At 43.5% G+C, this 21,728-nt stretch overlaps 1 protein-coding gene across 1 annotated transcript in view; it reads right to left on the bottom strand.

Moving 5' to 3' along the window:
- Positions 1 to 21,728, bottom strand: part of LOC142580923 (putative phosphorylase b kinase regulatory subunit alpha) — a 123,157-nt gene that overhangs the window by 83,985 nt on the left and 17,444 nt on the right. The window contains exons 10-19 of the mRNA XM_075691182.1: positions 21,602 to 21,697; positions 21,340 to 21,447; positions 21,183 to 21,261; positions 20,959 to 21,093; positions 20,768 to 20,877; positions 20,461 to 20,605; positions 19,690 to 19,762; positions 19,467 to 19,558; positions 18,971 to 19,171; positions 6,171 to 6,438 (exon numbers count right to left, since the gene is read on the bottom strand). Coding sequence (XP_075547297.1) covers positions 6,171 to 6,438; positions 18,971 to 19,171; positions 19,467 to 19,558; positions 19,690 to 19,762; positions 20,461 to 20,605; positions 20,768 to 20,877; positions 20,959 to 21,093; positions 21,183 to 21,261; positions 21,340 to 21,447; positions 21,602 to 21,697 — 1,307 coding nt within the window. The remainder of the gene's footprint in view (positions 1 to 6,170; positions 6,439 to 18,970; positions 19,172 to 19,466; positions 19,559 to 19,689; positions 19,763 to 20,460; positions 20,606 to 20,767; positions 20,878 to 20,958; positions 21,094 to 21,182; positions 21,262 to 21,339; positions 21,448 to 21,601; positions 21,698 to 21,728) is intronic.

Genomic DNA, 21,728 nt, shown 5'->3' with positions numbered 1-21,728 from the left:
GGCATGGAGCATATGTAACGCCAATGAGGAATCTGCCATGCAAGTGTTTGCCGAGAAGGGGCTGGCTGAAAAGTTGGCACACAGCTTCAGTAAGTTTGAGGCCACCGTCGTCGTGCTAGGCCACCGTGGCATCAGACAAAAATAGCACTTTTGTTGCACGAAGTGAATAAATACTGCATGTTTTTTTCACCTTTCAACGCACTCTCTCTGAGTTCTGTGTTCCGTTTATGACAGGTAAGTGAGCGATCTCATGCTATTTTATTTAAACAGTACTACCGTTTAGTACATACTTTTTCCGAGCTCTGGCCAACTACAGTTTAACGAGGTTTCACTGTACTACATATGGCTTTCTATAGTTTTCTGTGAGAAGGGCTTCTGTTTCTGAGGTAGCCGCTCGACTTGTGATTGACAAATAGATGGTGAAGGGATGTGTTGTTCTGGGCCAATAAGGTTTCTGCATAACTTTAACAGTCATGAAAGGTCTTAATTTCTTAACTATCATACAGTTTGAATAATAAAAAATCCAGCAAAAATAAAAGCGCGCATATTTTGGTCGTGGTAATGAACGCTCTAAGCCAGGATGTAGAACCGAACCAAAGTGAACTGAAAACCGGAACTGAACCAATTATTTTCCCGCTAACATGGACGTGAACCCAAAACTGAACTTATTGGAGGAACCGTTCTGAACTGGTTCAACGAACGGTTTAGAAGGCACTGTGGATGCTTGCTATAGGGCACATCAGAAGGGAAACATGGGACAAAGGCTCAAAGCATCCTGTAGTCTGCAAACAATTCCCAAGCTTGACAAGACTCAAATAACTTCAAGTAACCTCAACTCAGTTTGTCATATGTTGTTAATTTTTGAGTAACCAAGGCTGCCCTTTGTTGATGAGAACTGTGGGCGCTTTACGTGTGCTCAGTGCTCAGGCATCTCGCTCCAGCAAGGGGACTGGAACAACTCTGTTCAACTTTCTGTTCTTTTTTGAAGCTGTATGCAGTCGGCTAAGCCACAGTTGCAATCCAACAACTCACGAGAAAGTTATAGTTCTGAAACTCCAGACGTTCTTTTCAGTGCTGCTTGGCATCATGTGTGATGCGACAATGCGTTATGTGTCAATGACGGTGAAAGAAACAGGGACTGGGAGGCGCCTGTTGAACCTACAAAGAAACTTCATATGCATACCTGCCAGCTTGGGGACCTCGAAATTCGGAACATTTGCCGAGAGAAAAATCGTTCTTCGTCTTCTTTTTTATTTTTCTGAGTCACAGCAACGTCAGAAACAGCTCTGAATGGCTTCCAGTACAGTTACTCGAAGTTTCGGCACTCATACTGTGACTGTAGATGGCGTGTGCACACGTGTATATAATTAAGGAATATGTACCATGTCCTGTGACAGCGGCTCCTTTCCGCTCTTAATATGCTTCACTGCATAATAACACTGTATAACGACAAATGTGACTTAAGGAAACTAGTGATTACGCAGCCTTTGTCTTTGATTAGACCTTTCCCTCACGCGCACTCCTCAACGAATGTCTCAATCTGAAGTGAACTGAGTAAGGTTTACACTACCTACACACAAATGGCTTGGATTTAAATCTTACTTTGGCTAGCTACCTAGCACATAATGGCAATCACGAAATGGCTATGCTGTGTAACATGGTCTTTTTTCTTCTTTTTTTTTAGTAACGCTGGGGCAGTTTTTCTGGATTTTTATGGTTATGTTCGTACAATCAGGAGGAATTGGTTGCAATACAAGTGTATTCCGGACAAACCTGGGTGGTTGGCAGGTTTGCATACATGATAAAAAAGTAAATATTCTATTAAGAACTCCAATGAATTTTCAGTGTGGTGCAAGTTTGCTCTACTTGGTACAAGTACGTGGAGTGATACCAAGCCATCAGTGTAGGTTGATAAACTGCGAATTAAGTCAAGTAAACCTGGAGAAACACAACTTCAGTAGCTGCTTCTTGAGTGCAATGCACCATCGTCATAATGTAATTGATCTACATCCACTATAAAGCAAGCTACAAAACTCCACAAAAACTCATAATGTAAAAGCATGTTAATTCAAACACTTATGCAAAAAAACATGTCACAGCTTCCAAATTTCAGCCCTTTGAAATAACAGAAATTTGATGGAAGTGTTGTTAGAACTTCATTGCAGACTGTACAGAATGGAACATCCTTTGTAAAGGCAACTCCTGTTACACAAGCATGTATCGCTTCCACATATTAAAGGGTCCCTGAAACGGTTCAGACCAGTTTTGTAGACTCGTAGGGTACACCTACAGTAAATCATTCACACCACAATATGTGTGAAGTATCTCATATTAAGAGATGCTACGGACGATTACAAGTTGCCTTTCTCCATAGCCATGCATTTTCTCCTTAACATTATCGCCGAGTGATCAGGGCTAAGCTCCGCCTTCACTGGCTCTGAATCATGATGGGACGTCGTGAAGTATACCTCCGATTGTCTTGGAGCAAATGTGCAAAGCCTCTCCAACCTCTCCGTCAGCCACCTAGCAGTTGACCCCAAGCAAGAGCTATCGAAGCAGCATGCGTTATGAACATTGTCTCACAGTGCCGAGCATGTCTGGTATTCCGGTAACCACAGGCAAGCTGGGCGTTTCGACAGATTGTTGGAGGCTTAAATTAAAGCCTCTACATACTACTACTGCTGTGATAAAGCTCTAGCACAGAGCTTAATCAGCCAAACAAGGAGCTAATGTTGCTCTAACCAAATGTAAAACATTTTAAACATTAAGAAAAACAATGTGTTCATGATTACGCTGCTGCCAAAATTTTACACCAGCAACAAAGTTGAATACACTTCATTACTGCTATATTAGTTCTGCGTTTGATTGAACTCTGTGCTGCCAGATGGCTGCACCGTGCAGACTGTTCACGTCTGTGCTTCCGCTCACCTGGTGAAGCGCCCAGGCCCAGTCTGCTTGCGCTTGCGTTCACCTGAATACCGGACACGTGAAACACTATAGTGGTAGTAATCCTCTAGCGTAAAGTCACAACTGCAAATGTATAAATCCTGACACTGATCAGATACCAACAGTCCGATGGGCTGCAGCCACTCCACTCATCTGCTGCCTTGCAGAGGGACACAATGTCGCAGCTTGACATATTGCCAGTCGCTATGTTTGGAGCCCATAATGTACCAAGGGCGAACCATGGTGCTCGCGAACAGAAAGATCGAGACCAACACCGACTGCAGAGCTCTCGTCAACACGGAGCACGCTGTCACACAAGCAGACGACACTTGCTGTGTGCCAGAAGTCTTGAGCGTAGTGATAAATTGTCCTTGTGCATTCTTCCTGTTACTTTCTTTTTTGTAGAAACAATTTAACTAAAATTCCAACTATTATGAACCACATTTGTTTGCCATAAAGTTGGAAAAATTATCGATGACACGCCCTAGGAAGCCAATTAGATAGCTCGCCCTACTGGCGTCATATGGTCACCTTGCATCACCTGGTCAGGGGCAGCTGAAAACTCAGTCGAGTGGCGTGGTGCGATTGGTAGCGATGTACATATTTAAAACCTTGTAACAAATTACATGCTTTATGAGGAGCACTTAGATGTGTCAATTAATGATAAGAAGGACCTACCCTAATAACTCAGTGCGTTTGTACAAGATAGTCACAATCATTTCAGGGTCCCTTTAATATATTATTCCCGCAACCTCAACGGGCGATGTACATGCAGGTGCAAGACAGCTTACAGGTGAAATTAAAGGAAATTAGATGAGTTTTCAACACACCTAATTTATTTAGATGCACTGAAATACTGTGGCCTTCGAAAAAATCACCGTGCGCCTCTGCGCCTTGGTTCACAGTGTATTCAATTCCTTGCATAATATTTAAGACATCATAAATATGAGGTCTGTCCCAAATGTATGTCTGTCTCATGCATGTATGTATATATGTTTAAAATATATGTCTGTACTATGCATGCATGTTTAAAAAAATTTCAGAAACTTTCAGGTTCATCAATGTGATCACCTTCAAAATGCACTGGTTTGACTTCTTCAATTGCTTGAAGTACCCTTGAAAGTCCTCTTCTGCTAAGTGCTTCAGATGCAGTGTAATTTGCTTTTGAACTGTCGTCACAACTCCGAAATACCGCCCCCAGAGCACCAGTTTGCATTTGGGGAAAAAAAAAAAGGAAACCTCAATGCCCTTCCCCTCTGTGAAGAAGGACGACCAGCAAAGCTGCGAATGTGGGCCCCTTACGGAGAACTGCACCTCTGCCGCGGGTCGGCCCGGTATTGCACTATTTTTGGGATCGGCCCACATATGGGGAGTGCTTAACACCTGCTTCACCTCCGCCATGTTTCAGCTCGGCATTGCACTATCTTTGGGATCGTCTCATGTATGTGTTTAAAGGGACTGACAACCAATTTTCATGGCACCCATTTTTTGTAGTGCAACGTAAAGCTTACAGGTCAGCGTGTCTAGTCATGAAGTGGTAGTACAGAAAACGCCATGGAACATATTTTATCAAAATTTTTCGATCTGCAGTGAGGATGTAGTAGTTCACGGGAGCATGCTGAAAACAGTGATAGGTGAGCGCAATAGCAATTATACGCCGACATTAGTGGGAGGTAGACGACAAGTGCGGCCGTAGCTGTGAGAAGCATTATTTTTTTTATCAAGTCGATGTTCCTGCGACTCATGTTTTTGAAGTGTTAAAGTATTTCTGCAATAATAGCTACATGTTTGCGTGGTTTCCTGTTTAACTGCTTTGGTATTTAACCAGTTAATACAAAACCAATCGGATCGAAAACGAAACGACGGATTCACACGTGATACGCAGTTCAGCGTGTTGCCGTAGCCAGGCGTGTGCTTTTGATTTCCGAAGCATAGAATAAAGCGCTATAGTCTAATAATATACTAAGTGCAATTTTAAGCAATAATTATACTGTACTTAATAACAGTTGACTTAGATACAGTAATCTGATAGCATACATCCGAAGTACCAAGATTTCACTGCCAGGCCTCGTCACTTACTGGTTTTTGAGTCTTTGTTTGCCAATTTAAAATTATAATTCCTACTTAAATCGCGAACAGCGTGCCGGATTCTATCGCTATAAATCAGGTCATTTCATTTCCATCAACGTCTCGCAACACATTCTGGCCAGTTGTCAGTTCCTTTAACGCCTGCTTCACTTCCGCCGCGGGTCGGCCCGGTATTGTACTATCTTCGGGATTGGCCCACGTATGGGGAGTGCTTAACATCTGCGTCACCTTTGCCATGCGTTGGCCCGGCATTGTAATATTTTCGGGATTTTTTTCTACACGTGGACACGATAGTGGGGAAAGTAGCCCTTAACAGCTTCGCTGTAAAGAAAATGTTGCAGGGGGCTAAATTTGACAATTAGGGAGGGTTTCCCAGCACAGTGGTGGAATTGTATGCCAAAACCTCACGTTCGTTCTTTCAGGTTATTCACTTACATTGGCAATCATCGTGGATGGTTTCTGCACAATTTTGTGGCTGACTCACAGCATTACCTTTTCAGACAGGCCTCATACATCGGTCCGTGTCACATAAGGGTAGAAATAAACTACCTTTTTGCTTATTAATTTGAAAGTGAGGCTGGAAAACATTGTTTTCTAAAACATTTAAATTTCCTTAGTTCCGCACCGTTATGAATCCGCATGAACTGGTTCAGACCTGTTAAAACCAGCATGTTTTTTTCTCTGGAGCTGAACCTGAAGTGAATCAGAAAATTTACAGAAGCCTGAACCTGAACCGAACCCAAAACATTTCGGCTCAATACCCGCTCTAAGTCTGATACGCCCAATGTCCAGTTCAATGAACGGCATAAAGCTAAGCTTGATAGTGTTTGTAGTGTAGTAACAATTCAATGGTTCCAGGTTTATTACAGCTAGGTTCTACTGTGCCATAATTAATAGCGATTAGAAGCACACTCAATAAACTTGATGTGTATCTACTCAACAAACTTAGTGCAACCAAGGTAATCCCCTCTTCTTTTTTCTGGTACATTTGTGCTTTCACAGTAGTGACATTAGTGTAGAGAGTATCAAATGACTCTCCTTTTGAAGTCAGACCATAAGATAGGAGTGGGTGGGGTGGGAATAGCACATAGCACCAAAAATATTCATATCAGTATGGAAGACAGCAAGTGACATACTTGTTCAGCACTAGGCAGTGCAGTATGTCTCCATGCTCTTCAAGAGAATCACTCTCCTCAAGCAGGTCAAGCAATTCCTTCTCTGAAACCTTGTCTAGCTGAAGCTGGGACAGACCCAGGATGGTGGCATTGCTGGGCTGGTCCACCATCTCGCACAATTCTTCCTCATCTGTGTCATAGGCTGGCGAGCCCGTATCACCAACACCACCATACGAGTCCTCTGACAATGTCGGCAGCAACTCCTCTGATTTTGTGCTGCTTGGCTGGTCTGCACAATATAGAGTTACAAATATCAAAGGGACTGCACAAGTCTACAAGACAAACGTAAATCATTGCAAATGATTCATTAGTGCAAGAGGGTGCTTAGTTACATTCTCCCCGTCCAAGGACATTTAAGTTGCTTGCCAGTGATATGCCTAGCTTCCTTTTTCATTATTTTTACCCTCTTCATTGGCTCACACACCGTCGAGTTGCTATCACTGCTAAGATCAGCCGTTTAGCATGGTGGATACTATGAAAAGAACTATTGTAGAAATGAAGGGAAATAATCGATCAAAACGCAATGCTTGGTTTCCACAACTGAGCGAGTCACAAGATTTTGCACCTTCAATAAATCAGGCTAGGTAGAGTCGAAGAGGCTTAATACTGTTGCAATGCAGAGATGTTCCTTCTTTGCCAAGAAATTTATCCGAGGATAAAAAAATGCATGCAAATAATACACATCAAATTAACATTTTCTATACAAATAACTACTGCCAACATTGTGTTTGATGCAGAAAAGCAACCCCACCAATTCTCCTAGTGAAACATAGGCACTGTAATAATGCATGAAAAGAATAGCTAGGTGGATATTTTCTATGAATGAATTTACAGCTGCTACATATGGTCTCTTGAACATCCACTTAGAGAAAGCATTTCCTATGACTGTTATTTACTAGTGCTTCATATCATGCTTTATGAATACCTATGCACCAGCTGCCTCAAAGAAATGCTTCCAGGTGATATTCGAGAAGCGAGCCAATAACAGTGATGTGGTGCATCATAGTAGCCTACACTAGTCCATATTTGATGATACACACATGTGGTATTTGATTGTGTGAATGAGGCGCGTGGGCACCATCGCTCGAGAAAAGAGGAAGAAGAACAAACTGGGCTCGTGCTGTCAATCTAACCGGTCAGCGCTGCAGCTGTTGTTGTAAATATAACCTGTAAATAGTTGCTCGTCTTACTGACTCGTCCTTCACATAACAATATGATGCTCATGCCAAATCACAGTTCCCCAAAACAGCACCAACCAACTGTCACTGTGGCAATGGACATAATGCTCATGCCAACCATTAACCAGTCCATTACAACTTGGAATTGCCACAATGAAGTCAGACAGCAGTTATTTAAAAGGAAGAAAAAAAAACTGAGATAGAAAACCTTGTGCAAAACATGTTTCAAACTATGTTTCAAACTAGCAGCATCTAAAAACTACTTTCTTAAAAATAAAAGAATCTTAAAAATGTCTTATGCCAAAAAAAAAATGCAATACAATGAAGAAACCACAAGCCTTCCAATGAATGCACTAAATTTTGACTCCATCCAGTATAATATTCGTAGCGTAGTCTTTTCAAATTTCTAGTAAAATACAATGGTTGCGCTACTCACACTACTCTTTGATGTTTTAGCGACACATGGCCTGCAAGCATTCAACACTGTGCCGCCAACTAATACAGGGCTAACATAAATGATTCATTCGTTTTGAAAAGGCTATATTTTCAAAAGTATTACACGTACACACATGAAAGATATATGAAAAGAACCACAAACTCACCAAGTTTATACACCCTCTACAAATGTTCAATATGTGCCCCTTTGGTGACACGAGACAAGTCCAGACAATAATCAAGTTCATTCCATACATTTCGTAGAATAGTCCTGTCAATTGTCTGCACTGTAGCACTGATGCGTTCTTTGAGCTTGGCTAAGGACTGCGGTAGTAGGGATACGTTAAGGACCTCATTTACGTTTTTTATTTGAGGGGTGAATGACCGTACATGAGTAACCATCATATTTGAGAGTTTCAAGACCACCACTAGCAACAGATGCAGTGTTATCACCTTCTGACAATGAAACATCAGAATTGGTAAGCTCCGCAGCTTCTGAGGATGATGGTAAGACTATTTTGATCACATCTGAGTGAAACCCTGCATTGCTTCAATTGCATGATGACGCATCCCAAAGTGCAAGTGAGGATGCCCGCCACAACATGCAACACCTTTGTGGTTACCATTTTGTGAAAGTGGGTTTCGAGTGCAGCAGAAGCTGGGACTAGGTTGTGGCCCATACAGAACAAGCCATATAGAGGATAGCAACAACCAGTGCACCCGAGAGCTTAATAATGGCAAAAAACAAAACAACAGACAGCTTAAAACTCTTGCCATAGAACAAGGCAACAATGAAAATATGATAAGGCCCCACATATTCTCCAAATGCATCTAATGGCTATAAATGCATTAAGAATAAGATGGTACAGTTCTCAATCTTCTGAGTTTTTTAGTATTTTTTCATGGTGTCTACCAACTGGGAAAACCAAGAATTCTCAGGGATTTTGAACAGTGTCACGTGGTGGTGACGCTGAAGAACACAGTAACAATACTGTGAAAGACAAAACGAACTTTTATTGGGAGAACCTGTGCCCACAAAAACAGGCTACACTTATAGCACAACGATAGTGGCGAACACGGTCAGCGATCGTTGAAAATCTGATCAGTGGGTGAAGCACGTTCGCTTTTATACATCAGTCATCGAATGTTCCAGAGCAATCGCTGGGACTCGCGTGCCTTTTACAAAGTTCTACATTATTCGTGTCACGCACAAATGCGATCAGATTACACAAGGTTCGGTCACAGACAGCGGATGGAAGCATTGATAACATTCCAGAAGCTTCCGATACATGCAGGCGCGTTCTACGCTGTATGATAACATTTGTTAGGCGGTGAAACATGTCACCCAATAAAGACAAATAAGTACACGTGTCAATATTTTGGAAATACTCAGGGAAAACTCCTGAAATTTGTGCTTCTATCAGGGAATATTAGCTGCAATTTTACTGAAAGGGAACGAAAGCCACTCTAATACAGGCTCGAGTGACAGAGAGGAATCGTAACGAATCGTTTTTGACGCCGTGTCATCGGCAGGAAGAGTTGCCTGTGTACAGTCAACGACCTATTTTCCGGGCAGCCGATTTTTGGGCCATGCCTAATAATTTGGACAGCTTTGCGGCACTGCATAAGTCAATGCATAAGAACGAATGAAATTTCAGACGCAAGAACCCTTCGCCATCCGATTTTCTGTACTTTTTGCCATGACCGCAGGCCCGAAACGGCATTATACAAAGTCACCACCGCCGCCATTTTGATTATCTCGCCGCCTCGAACCGGTGCTCCTGCACGGAGGTCCACTGGCAGCCGTAGCCACCACTGCAGCAACGCTAGGCAGAGCTACTTCAACGTTCATTACTGTTAGTAATGCGCTGCTGTTAACAATGGCGCCAACTCAGCCTTTGTAATCCTCGCCAATGGCTTCGAAGCGCAGAAAGCATGACGCGTTAAATTTTGCCGGTTTCCGAAAGTAAGCTTCGCCTCAATACAGAAATGTTACGCGGTAAAGCATATGCGAAGTATTGCGGTGAGTTTAACAAGCGAGAGAAGGAGCAGTTGTCACGGGACCCAGTATGACGTAATAGTTCTGCGGAAACCCACAAGGTGGACAGAAGTAATTAATAAAGGGAAAATCAGACATCCACCCGTTCATAGCAATTGCTACAAAGGAAACCCATACGGGTTCCTCGAAAGAAAAGCCTCGCAGCTGAAGAAAAATTTGTCCTGGTCTGGGACTCGAACCCGGCACGACCGCTTTGCCGGGGCAGCTGCTCTACCATCTGAGCTAACCAGGCGGCTAGCAGATGGTAGGGCGAAGTCAAATTTGTCAACAACTCGAAGCAAAGGCAAGAGTTTGATGTAATAGTTTTGCGGAAACCCGCAAGGTGGAGAGAAGTAATTAATAAAGGGAAAATCGAGTTGTTGACAAATTTGACTTCGCCCTACCATCTGCTAGCCGCCTGGTTAGCTCAGATGGTAGAGCGGCTGCCCCAGCAAGGCGGTGGTCCCGGGTTCGAGTCCTGAACCAGGACGAATTTTTCTTCAACTGCGAGGCTTTTCTTTCGAGGAACCCGTATGGGTTTCATTTGTAGCAATTGCTACGAATGGGTGGATGTCTGATTTTCCCTTTATTAATTGGGACCCAGTATGTATTCCTTAATTATACATGCGTGCACCTGCCATCTCCTGTCCCAGTACGAGCACCAGTATGCCTAATAAGTGTACTGACAGGCCTTCAGAGCTTCTTCGGATGCACCTGTGGCAATTTAAGCCTTTAAGGGCAGTAAAAGACATGCATTAATTTTTTTTCAAACTGCCCGACTTTTCATACGTTTTCGCGGCCCCTAGGGAGTAAAAAAAAAATCGGGCGCTCACTGCACAACTGACCAAGAGGATGCTTTAAATGGTCCGTGGGGCGAACGCATGGCGGAAGGAAGACGAGAACAGAAAAGACCGACACATTGAGGGATGAACGGGAAAGGAAGTGTGCCGCCGCTTCTTTGAATGAGCTTGAGCTGAAAAAACGAAGTGTTGGCTATTGCCGAGATGCAGCTGTCCCTCATCCAAACCAAAACAAACACTCTGAAGCAGTGAAACGCAACATTGAGGCGTTGTGCACGGGCTGAGAGTATGTCAGGGCAGTTGAGGTTGACTTTCCAGCTGCTAAGAGAGAATCTCACTTGTGACAAAGTTAGGGGGCCTCATACCAATGAGCTTGCTATCAGGTGATAGAAATAGCTCATATTCGAAAATATTTGCTTCCGTAAGCTCTGTATGCATCTTTTTTTATTTGTATTTGAAGATGTTCAGCTCAATTTGCTAAAGGCTTTACCATATTTTTCGAAGATATTTGACTCGCTGTGAATTTCGCTAACCCCTCCCTTCTGTTTACTTTTTGAATAAAATAAACACTGCTCCTTACTATTCAAACTGGATTAAGTCGTTTTATTTTTTATTTTTAACATGCTTACTATAAAGAGTGACAGCACCGGGCAACATTGTGTCAGCCCATCTTGATATAAAACAAAGTTCTGTGTCACTCAAGAAATTTTTCAAAGGCACTTAGTGAAAGTCTGGAAAACTCTGGGAATTCGGAAATGTCAATTTAGTAGACACTCTACTTTTTACTCTAAAGTTCAAGCTAGCAAGAGCTCATATTTAAATTACATGAGAAAGACTTCCAAACAAGACAAAGGGTTCACAGGAAGGATACTTCAAGTGATAAATAGTGGGCAAACAAGGGAAGGCTCAGCTTGAAGCCAATGTCTTCGTCATGGGACTTGCCTTCAGCAGGAGCCTGATGAAAACAAGTTCCCTTGGTAAAATGTTGGCTCCTGGTTCAGGTTTGCCTTGTCTGCCCACTGTTGGTCAGAGAGACTTGTCTCTAGGATGTTTTCCACCGCAAAATTTTATATAAAATGTTACTGCAAACTCATATTTTCGAAAGTTGCCTTTCTTAAGTATAGAAAAGTTAGAACTTTGGAGGCAAGGTCAAAGTGTACTGTAGTGGCATCATTTATGCACCTTCTTCTTTACTACAGAAAGTATTGAAAATAACAAAACAGCTCCACAATTGCGCAGCCTGGGCTCTCGTGAGACAACATAACATGAAAGAATTTCCTTATACTTTTTGTTAGTAACTATACCCATTTACACATTACAAGAGTCTGAACTCTTAAAAGTTAAGATAGAGCAATGGTATTTAGCGCAACACCTTGCATAATTGCGACGTACAAGCCTTCCAATCTACATTGAAATCAAACCAGTGGTTCAAAAACTGACTCGGCTTGAACTGCATTGCACTTTAACTCTTTCATTACCGGGCCCAAAGAAACTGATCAATTTTGATTGACAGTTTTTGAACACATTGTTAAACATTGTTGTTGGAATTCTTCCATGCACCGTATTAAATTATCACTGCTTTAAGCTATTAGTCAGATTTGACAATTTCCAGCCCAGTGGGGAATCTGTAAATAAGGTTTGACAGACGCTATCATCGAAACTAGCCTCCAGTGCTCCTAGCATTCAAACAACGCAAAATTTGCACTTTGGTCAATTCGGCTACATAATTTTTAAATGACAGCAGCAGTGAAGACACAGAAGCTACTGTTGGGTGGTCTAATTTTCCAATCAGACGTCTATGCTGTTTTCACGATGTCCCAAACATCAGTACATGCTCAGGAGCACTTGCTTTAATGATTGCATTCGACTAATATAAAGAGCAACTTCGCACGGTTCACAGAACATTTGACTCAAGATTGTAGGACAATTAAAAAAAATTCAAGGATGCCGAAGGTGAAAATTTATGGATGGGGAAACAAACCTTTTCATACACACACTGAAAAGTAGTGAAATCTTCTTCTTAGCTGCAATTTCTTGTAGCTGAGCAGCTTCTGATTTGGACACACACTTCAAGCTCTTCAGGTCACTTTTCTAAGATGACTTTCCTATTGTAATAATGTCAATTGCCTTTTTGGCATGATTGCTAGTAGCGTCCGGCTTCAGCCAAAGATACTCATTGTGCTAAAGCCAAATTAATTAAACTTACTTTTTGCCAGCCATTTTTAGAGCCTACAGCTTTAAAATGGAGCAATAATTGCTGCGGTGTGAACCAACTAGTGGCATGGCTTGGTTGCTTGATCTGGCTTTGACTAGCTCCACAATTGCAATGGTTACTTAAACAAGCCTGTCATTGGTGGCTGTGGACACACCATGTTGCTATCAGTTGGTGACACTTTCAAAAGAAAATATCGAGGATTATTTCCCAATAGATTGTGTCCATGGCATAGCGACTAGTGGAGTTTGTTACTTCGATTGTTCAAAAGTCACCCGCAACCCCAGTTTTCAAGGAATTCAAGGTGCACATTTATTTCCAAAGCGTTTTAAGGGTTCTTAAAGGGACCCTGAAACGCTTTTGACGATTTTCTACAAACGTACTGAGTCGTTAGAGTAGGTCGTTCTGATCATTAATCGACACATCTAAGTGCCCCGCGTAAAGCGTGTAATTTATTATAAGGTTTTAAACGTGCACATTGCTGCCGACCACAGCACACTGCTCGGTGGAATTTTAAGCCGCCCCTACCCATATGACCGAAATCACCCATACGACGTCAGTGGGGCGAGCTATCCGATTGGCTGACAAGGGCACGTGATCGATAATTTTTCCCACTTTATGGTAAACAAATGATATTCGTAATAGTTGGAATGTTAGTTAATTTGTTTTAGAGCGCAGCTCTTTGGCGTCCGTTCCTGGGTTTCGCGTCGGCGTCGTAACCAGCTCCGCCCCCCTTTCATCCCCCCAGCGCTAGCAGCGATCGACTGATACCGCTGGATGCCGCTGACGCCGCTAGAGAGTCAAGATAACGTGACTGCATAGAACACCGTCGCCGCCATGCAGAAAGAGGAGGAAAGGGTCCCCCCCCCCCCTGTTCTTGTGTGGCGGATAGGGTGCTCTTCAGTTGCCGACGCGCCGGTTATTCGTTGTCCCTGAAACCAACTCCGCAGCTGGGGTTGACTCACTATCGGCGTCAGCGGCATCAGTCAGTCGCTGCTATCTCTTCCCTCCTCCCTTTATCGTGTTGTCCGCTTGCTGCGCGCGCTTCTGCCCCCATCGTTTGCCGCTGGGTGTACACGCCGCCCCCCTCCCCCCTCTTCCTGCGAGTCTCCGGTTGTCAAAGCGCCGGCTCGAACTTAATTCCTTTCTTCGCTCCTCCTCCAATGCAACCCCTGTGCGGTGGCAATCAGAGAGCCAGATCGGTGGCGGCGGATCTGTATATGTGCACCGCCCGAGCCGAAATTGCCGCTGCCGTTCGCCCTGTGCGGTGGCAATCAGAGAGCCAGATCGGTGGCGGCTTGACATAAAGACAAACAGCAATTTCCTAACACTTATGCGGGAGAACATCCCGTTCCTCTCGCTCGTAACGCGTCCCACGGCTGTGACAACCTCGCGAGGCACTTGTATAGGTCTCGTCTTTGAGAATCAAGCATTGGTGTACCAAGTCGAACATATATCAGTCTATTTCTCCGACCACAAAGCTTCCTTCATGACTGTCAAGAACTGTTAGTGGAGTCTTTGTTAAAGAAATACGTGTGAAAAATAAAAAAAAAATTCTGTGATAGCGCATACATGTGTTGCTAGATTTCTTTGCCTCAATCTATCGAAAAGGTGAAACAGCTTATTTGCTGCGCTCAAATTTTGCATTAGGAAGTAACGTAATCGTCGGCAATTTTTTATGAAAAGAAAGTAACATAAAGAGAATGCACAAGAATAATTTTTCAGTACCCTTAAGCACTTCCGGCACACAGCAAGTGTCGTCTGCTTGTGTTACAACGTACTCCATTTTGACGAGAGCTCCGCGGTCAGGGTCGGTCTCAGTCTTTTCGTGAGCACTATGATTCGACTTTGTTACCTTGTGGACTGCAAACGTAGCGACTGGCAATATGTCAAGCTGCGACATCGTGTCCCTCTGTAAGGCAGCGTACGAGCGAACTGGCTGCTGCACATCGGAGTGCTGCTATCCGATCGGTGCCAGGATTTGCGCGTTTGTGGCAGTCACTTTACACCGGAAGATTACTAACGCAATAGCGTTTCGCGAGTCCGGTATTAGGGCAAACGCAAGCGCAAGGGGACGGAGTCCGGCCGCTTGACTGTGCCGTAACGGGATGAGCCATGAGATGAGCAGCAGAGCAAATGTCAATGGTCTGCACGGTGCAGCCACCTGGTGGCACAGAGCTCAACCATACACAGTAGCAGCAACGAACTGTATGCTGCTGGTGTGTATTTTTCGCAGGAGTGTAATCATCAACACGTTGTTTTTATAAATGTTTAAAATGTTTTACACTTGGTTAGAGCAATATTAGCCCTTTGTTTGGCTGGTTAAGCGCTGCGCCAACAAGTGTATAGACCGTGCAGACCGATCAGGCCGCTCACGTACGTCTACGCTAAGGTTCCTTCATCAGCTTGAGTTTATGCCTCCAGTCATTTGCCGAAATGATCAGCTTGCCTGTGGTTACAGGAATACAAGACACGTTCGGTGCTACGACAGAATGCTCGCAACGCACGCTGCTTCGATAGCTCTCGCTTGGGGTCGACCACCAAGCGGCTAGCGGAGAGGTCTCGCGCGGGCGGGCTCCAAAACAACCGGAAGTGGACGATGTGACGTCGCATCGTGACGCTGAATCAGTGAAGGTGGAGCTTAGCCCCGCTCGCTCGGCGAACGAGTTGAGGAGGAAAAGCATGGCTAGGGAGGAGGGTAACTTCTAATCGCTTGTAGCTCCATTAATATGTAACGCTTCACTTAAATTGTGGCGCGAATGTTCTACTTAAGCTGTACCCTACGCGTCTACAAAATTTGTCCGAACCGTTTCAGGGGCCCTTTAACTTTTCTTCTAAATTCAAGGTGTACAAACCCTGAACTCAATGTTACCTGCCATGGGTTGCTTTGATCTATCAGCGTTTCGACAACGTATGTACAACTAATTACGAGCAATCCTTCCAGTCATGTGCAGTTTCACTCACAAAAGAGCAATCAGTCGATTTTAGACTGACGTTCAGCAGAAGCGTGACTAGCAGTCTAATTTCTTACTATTTGAACACCGCCTGTGCAAATGCTGCAATTCATTGCTGTAAAATACTGTGCAACACTGCACATTATAAGTACAGTACTGTACAAAGTGCGTGAAGGCTTAAAGCATGTGAAGGCTCCAGCGCCAGTTCAAGATGCACAACTAGACTAGCTTGCTTGCACAGAAAAGCTGATCGAATGCAATAATCAAGTGAGGAGGCTTGTGCATGCTCCCCTATGTAACAGCCACTGCTTCAAGAGCCTAAAGAATGCAGTAAAAAGGGAGCCAGGTGCTTGCTGCAATGAGTAAAAATAAATGCTCCTTGCACCGCAGGTGCTTACTCGTTTTCACGCTTGACAAGCCAGGGTTTTCCCCCACCAAATTCGAATTTTATTTTTTTTTTCGTGCTCTAACTTACAGAAGTTGGAAAATAAGAGCAAGGCGCATATTTTGTTTATTTCAGATTTTTTTTACTCACAGTACTTACACTACAAATAGGACATTATTCGTTTCATTCATGCTTCTTGAAGTGCTTATCTAAAGTTTAACGTAAGAATTCTCAAAATGAGTAATTATTTCTGCTTTACTTCCATTCATAACACAAATGGACAGGATACAATTTAATGTATCATGGCATATGCTGAGACTATACATATTGAAATAAAATGGTAAAACATGAAAGCACTGAAAATGAGCACAATTCTAGCGGTAAGGAAACAGTTAAGTGAGGAACAATCAAGAATGATGAGTGAAAACTTATTGCGACCTTCTTTAGTGTTTACCACGACCTACTGTATAAAGAGCAACCTGCGCATCCCGTGGTCGCCTATGGCAGCGCGCGGCCGAAGAAATACCACGTGATCATTGAGTAGGGACCATGCGTGCCGGTAGAGGCCGCCAGTGCTCCTCACAGCAACGCCCGAAACGCTCCGGCCCTGCCTTCAGGAGTACTGCGATGACGGTAAAAATTAGTAGAGGAGCTGCAGTAAACTCGGCATTTCACGTTATAGACAGGGTGCGGCTAGAAAAATGCGCGGCGGTACATGTGATACATGCCCCAGATATTTGGTATCTTCGCTGTGCAGTGCAATGAAACTTGAAACTACTTTGAAGGCGCGGCCGCGCGGCTGCTAGGATTGATATAGTGTAATCCCTTCTCCCCTCATTGCCTGTTAAAATGTTGGTTAGTGCTGTGGTGCCAATAAGGTCTAGTGCGCACTTTCCGCGCTAGCCGAGGCCTGAGCGCGCCCGCAGTTTATTCTCCCGTAGGTTTCGCTAGTCCCGAGCCAGACGCAATGAATGCACTAAGTACCGCTTTTCAGGGCCCACGCGTTCCTTTGCTGCATTCGGCACGTTCACTGAAGTAATGTGCCGTTGAGAGCGCGGCAGAACATGAGTAGGTTAATTGCAGTGCATGCCACAATCGTAAAAATGTGCTGTTATTGACGCATTTATTTACACGCCACTTTACCAAATGATAGCGAAAGTCTAACTTGTAAAATTTCAAGGGTGCTTTGTTGTGCCATCACACAGACAGTCACTACACTTTAAGCACTTTTCTGGAGTTGGGCTTTTGAAGCGAAAAGCTTCACTACGCTAGTCAACACCGTGCTTCGCGCGAGCCGGCTATGTCAGGATTGGCTCCGTAAGCGTGTTTGGAGTCGACACAGTTGGCCACTGCTGCGCCGCTTTAACCGCTTTACGCGCGCCATTTACGCCGCTTTACCAAATGATAACAAAAGTCTAGCTTGAAAAATTTTAAGGACGATTTGTTGTGCCATCACACAGACAATCACTACACTTTAAGCACTTTTCTGGAGTTGGGCTTTTGAAGCGAAAAGCTTCACTACGCTAGTCAACACCGCGCTTCGCGCGAGCCGGCGTGTGTCGGAATTGGCTCCGTAAGCGTGTTCGGAGTCGACGCATGTGGCCACTGCCGCGCGCTATGCGTCATCGTTTGACGTTCGCCGCAAGCGCGTGTTTATCGCGGAGGCCGACTATATAACCGCTTGCCAGTGAATAGGCGTGTGCATTCAACATGGAAGGAGAGGGATACTACCGATACAGAGAGCTGTGTTTATGGCTGTAGAGAAATCACAAGACAATGTGCCCAACAATGACGAATAAAGAAGTTTAATAATCATGCATAACTTATGGTATATATCATTGATAAGCAATTTGCATAACTACACAAGGCACACGTATAGCATAACCATAAGCTAAACCGTAAGCATATCCATAAGTGAAACCGTAAGCATAACCATAGGCTAAATCACAAACCTAAACCCTAAGCATACCCATAACTTAATTACACCATAAGCATATCCATAAGTTAAACCGTAAGCATATCCATAGGCTAAAGCACAACCATAAGCTAAACCGTAAGCATAACCATAGGCTAAAGCATAACCATAAGCTAAACCGTAAGCATAACCGAACCTTTTCGCTTCGAGATATCCAGGCTTAACCTTAGCTAAGCCCCAGCCTTTTTTTTTTTTTTTTGTACAGGATTGTTCAGGTTTCAAGCATTGGTTCCTAATATCGGTCACGGAGAACTCATGAACTGAAATTCCTCTTGATGCTCGGCCGCTCGACTTGCACAACGGCACGCAGCAGTAAACCATCGTGCTTGAAGTTGGCGCAAACGCGAAAGCCAGCGCCCACGGGGCTGAGAATCGCAGTGTCGCTGAAATAGAATCTGGTAATCAAGATCTAGCAACAACAACAGATCACCAAGCACTCAGCTAATCAACTGTCTCGCGCACGTGCGTTTGCGTCCTTCCGTGCTCTCGCTGAAATGCTTGCTGCCTGTGCATGCGGCCGGCTACGGGGTGGGAGTACGTGGGGGTGAGCACTAGCGCCACTGTTCGTGGTGGCGGTTTGGAAAACTAAAAAAAAGTCACACAAGCAAAAGCAAATCGGCGGCGCTGGCACAGCGCCGCACGCGCAGGTCGCCCCTTATACAGTAGGTCGTGGTGTTTACTAACCCTTACTTGAATAAAAGCCCGATAACCAGACATATTTCATTTCTCTTAAAAGTGTGTTCAATGAAGAACCTTGTGTAATGATGCATTCTGCAAAACTTACCACATGAGAAGAAGTTTTCCACATGAATGGACCTTGATCTCTTTACAAGGCCCTTCACACCCAACTTCCCACGGCTGCCAAAAGCTGATGGACTCTTTGGAGGGCCAATAATAGACTGCCTCCTGAGGAAGATGGAGTCTCTTCTTACATCCTTTCTGCTGAACTCTTTGTTCAGGTATTCCCTGAGTTCAGCTGGAATACCTGTAAAAAGTGGGAACTGCAGTGAGCAACACTTCATACCATTTTAACAGCTGTGGGGCTCATGTTCAAAGCACGTGCAGAGAACCGTGAGAAACTATGTTATCAAATTAGGAATCACACAAAGAAAAAGAAATACCACACAGAGAACTGTCAAACTGTGCTGCTCTGGCAGTTATATACTGGAGAAAGGCAACGATGAAAGTAAAATTGGAAAAACTATCATTTTCATGGGAAACAAAGGCTCCTTGCTTTCTTATACAAAATGAGGGTTCATATCTTAATGTCAAAGACACACGTTCTGGATGTCCTTCCTCTTGATTTCCAACAAAGCTGAGGCTTGCAATACAGGAAGTGCTCACAAATTCCTCGAGAGTACCTAAAAGAATGCTGGAAAATAAAAAAAAGAACAAATTTCTTGGTTCATTTACTTTTGCAAAAGTTTTCCATTGTCCTAACTTCGCTGGGCGAAAGTTCCAAGTAATATACACCAAAGTAAGAATATGAGGTCAGAAACATACCGAGTACCAGTAGTATAACCACTTTTTAGCTTCTTTATTGTGGCTATAACCTCCCCAGGTATTTTTCCATTATCTGTAAAGGCAAAATCAATAAAATGAGGCACAAAACTTTAAATCATTCGAGATTGCAAAGAAAATTCCTCTTTACAAACCCAAAACTTCAAGAAAACAACTTTTCAAGTCAAGTTGAGTGTACTAGCGTTTTTAAATCTAAAGCTGCACAGTTGTCCGGAACCCCAAAACTGGTCATGGTGCAAAAACTGCTGCACAAGATGTATTTATTTACTACTCCTTCCAAGAAATATGTGTATACACCAACAAAAAATAAACCTTGCTTTGTTGTAGACATGTCATTTGTCTGTTTTGCCAATATTCATCATACCAACATATTCAATAAGCACCTGCCAATTTGTTTAATAAAAGAAACACTGTAAAACTGGAGGCACATGTAAAATTCTTACGTTAAGGAAATGTTTTCCCATAAAAATAGAATGCTCTTTGGCCAGAACTGGCCCTTGCGCTACAAAAACCCAATCATCATCAAAAATATAGCTATAATACAAATACAGGATCCCCAAAGCAAGCTCTCGCGTTTCTAAAATTTAAGTGTGCAACTAATGCAGGAGTGGTTAATTGTAGCGCAGATATACAAGATGACAGCAAAGATGAGACGACTGTAGCACTTGTCTCGTCTTTGCTGTTGTATATGCTATCTGCACTACGATTCACCACTGTGCTGTACCAACAAGCCCAAACAGCCACATTACTAACGCAGGAGGTCCTGTGAAACAGGTAGGATGACTGTTGGCCTTCCAAGCATTCTCCACGCTGACTTCAGATAGGCGACCTCGGTCTTGAAAGTATCAATGAGCAGGTCTGTGTCAGAGGCAAGATAAAATCGATGTTGGTCTGCGAACTGGAACGAATAAATTTTTGTGTGCATTAGTGGGGGATATAGGTCCACGAGAGAGAGCTAATTTAAAGGAAATGATTACACGAAATCGCAAATAAGCTGCAACAACTGCCAGTATAAGTATGCAATTCAAACAAGTTGGTAGTGCACTCATAGTAAGTTTACCTGAGGAGTGAATACCAAGAGAGAATCCTTGAACAAGTACATTTTGCTTGTGCTAAGAATGCCCACATCTCGTGACTGTCGTCCACTCAAGCCCAGTTTAGAGCTTCTTCCTACAGAACAGTTTAGAGATGGATGAATCAACAACATTCATAACAAAAAGCTTATAAATAATAAAGCAATGCCCAGCAAACCTAGATATGTATAAATATGTCCTAGAACCCTTGCTGGTAGCACTTCAAAGTCAGGAACATCTTGTATAGTCTGCACAAAAATCTCATGGTGCATCAACTTTTCTTGTATTATGTGGTCTTCTGCAAGCACCACCACTGCAAAAATGAAAAGCACCAAGTTATCTATCATGTTTGCCATTCACTCAGAAGGCACTCAAGTTGCTAATAATAATAATGAAAGTAACCTTGCACCACCACATCAGGTTTTTTCTCCGAGGCCAGCCTACGATTCAGAGGGTCCAGCTCCCCAGGAACAATAAAACCCTAGAAACGCACATAAGAGGTGAAATGAGCAAAGTGAATGAGCAACATAAGAATGCAGATTTTAAAAAATGGGACCACCTCTTGTAGAAGTCGGCCAATGATGAATAATGACTGCGCCCACATAAAAGGAGTCATGCCAACGTGAACTCTTGGCTGACTGTGTGGATTCTTGTATTCTGCTTCAACCTACATGGCAGTGTGCAGTTCCAATACGTAGAAGAAGCATGCAAGGAGGAGGCAATAACTGTACATACGACAGCTACATGATCAGCCACATTTAGAAGCTACTGTAAGGTGCGAGTCAACAGGGCTCAATTATGTGCAAATTAATATCACAGACCTTGTCAGCTGATACAGCATACATTTCTGGGACCAATTTAAGCCCGTCATCAGTTAGAAGGAGCACCTGCTCCAAAGCATCACAGTATTCCTCCACCTAAATGGAAACCACAAGTGAAAGATTCAAA

This window comes from Dermacentor variabilis, chromosome 1 (assembly GCF_050947875.1).
Source record: "Dermacentor variabilis isolate Ectoservices chromosome 1, ASM5094787v1, whole genome shotgun sequence".
Taxonomy (NCBI): domain Eukaryota; kingdom Metazoa; phylum Arthropoda; class Arachnida; order Ixodida; family Ixodidae; genus Dermacentor; species Dermacentor variabilis.
This window is presented reverse-complemented; position numbering and strand designations above follow the sequence as displayed.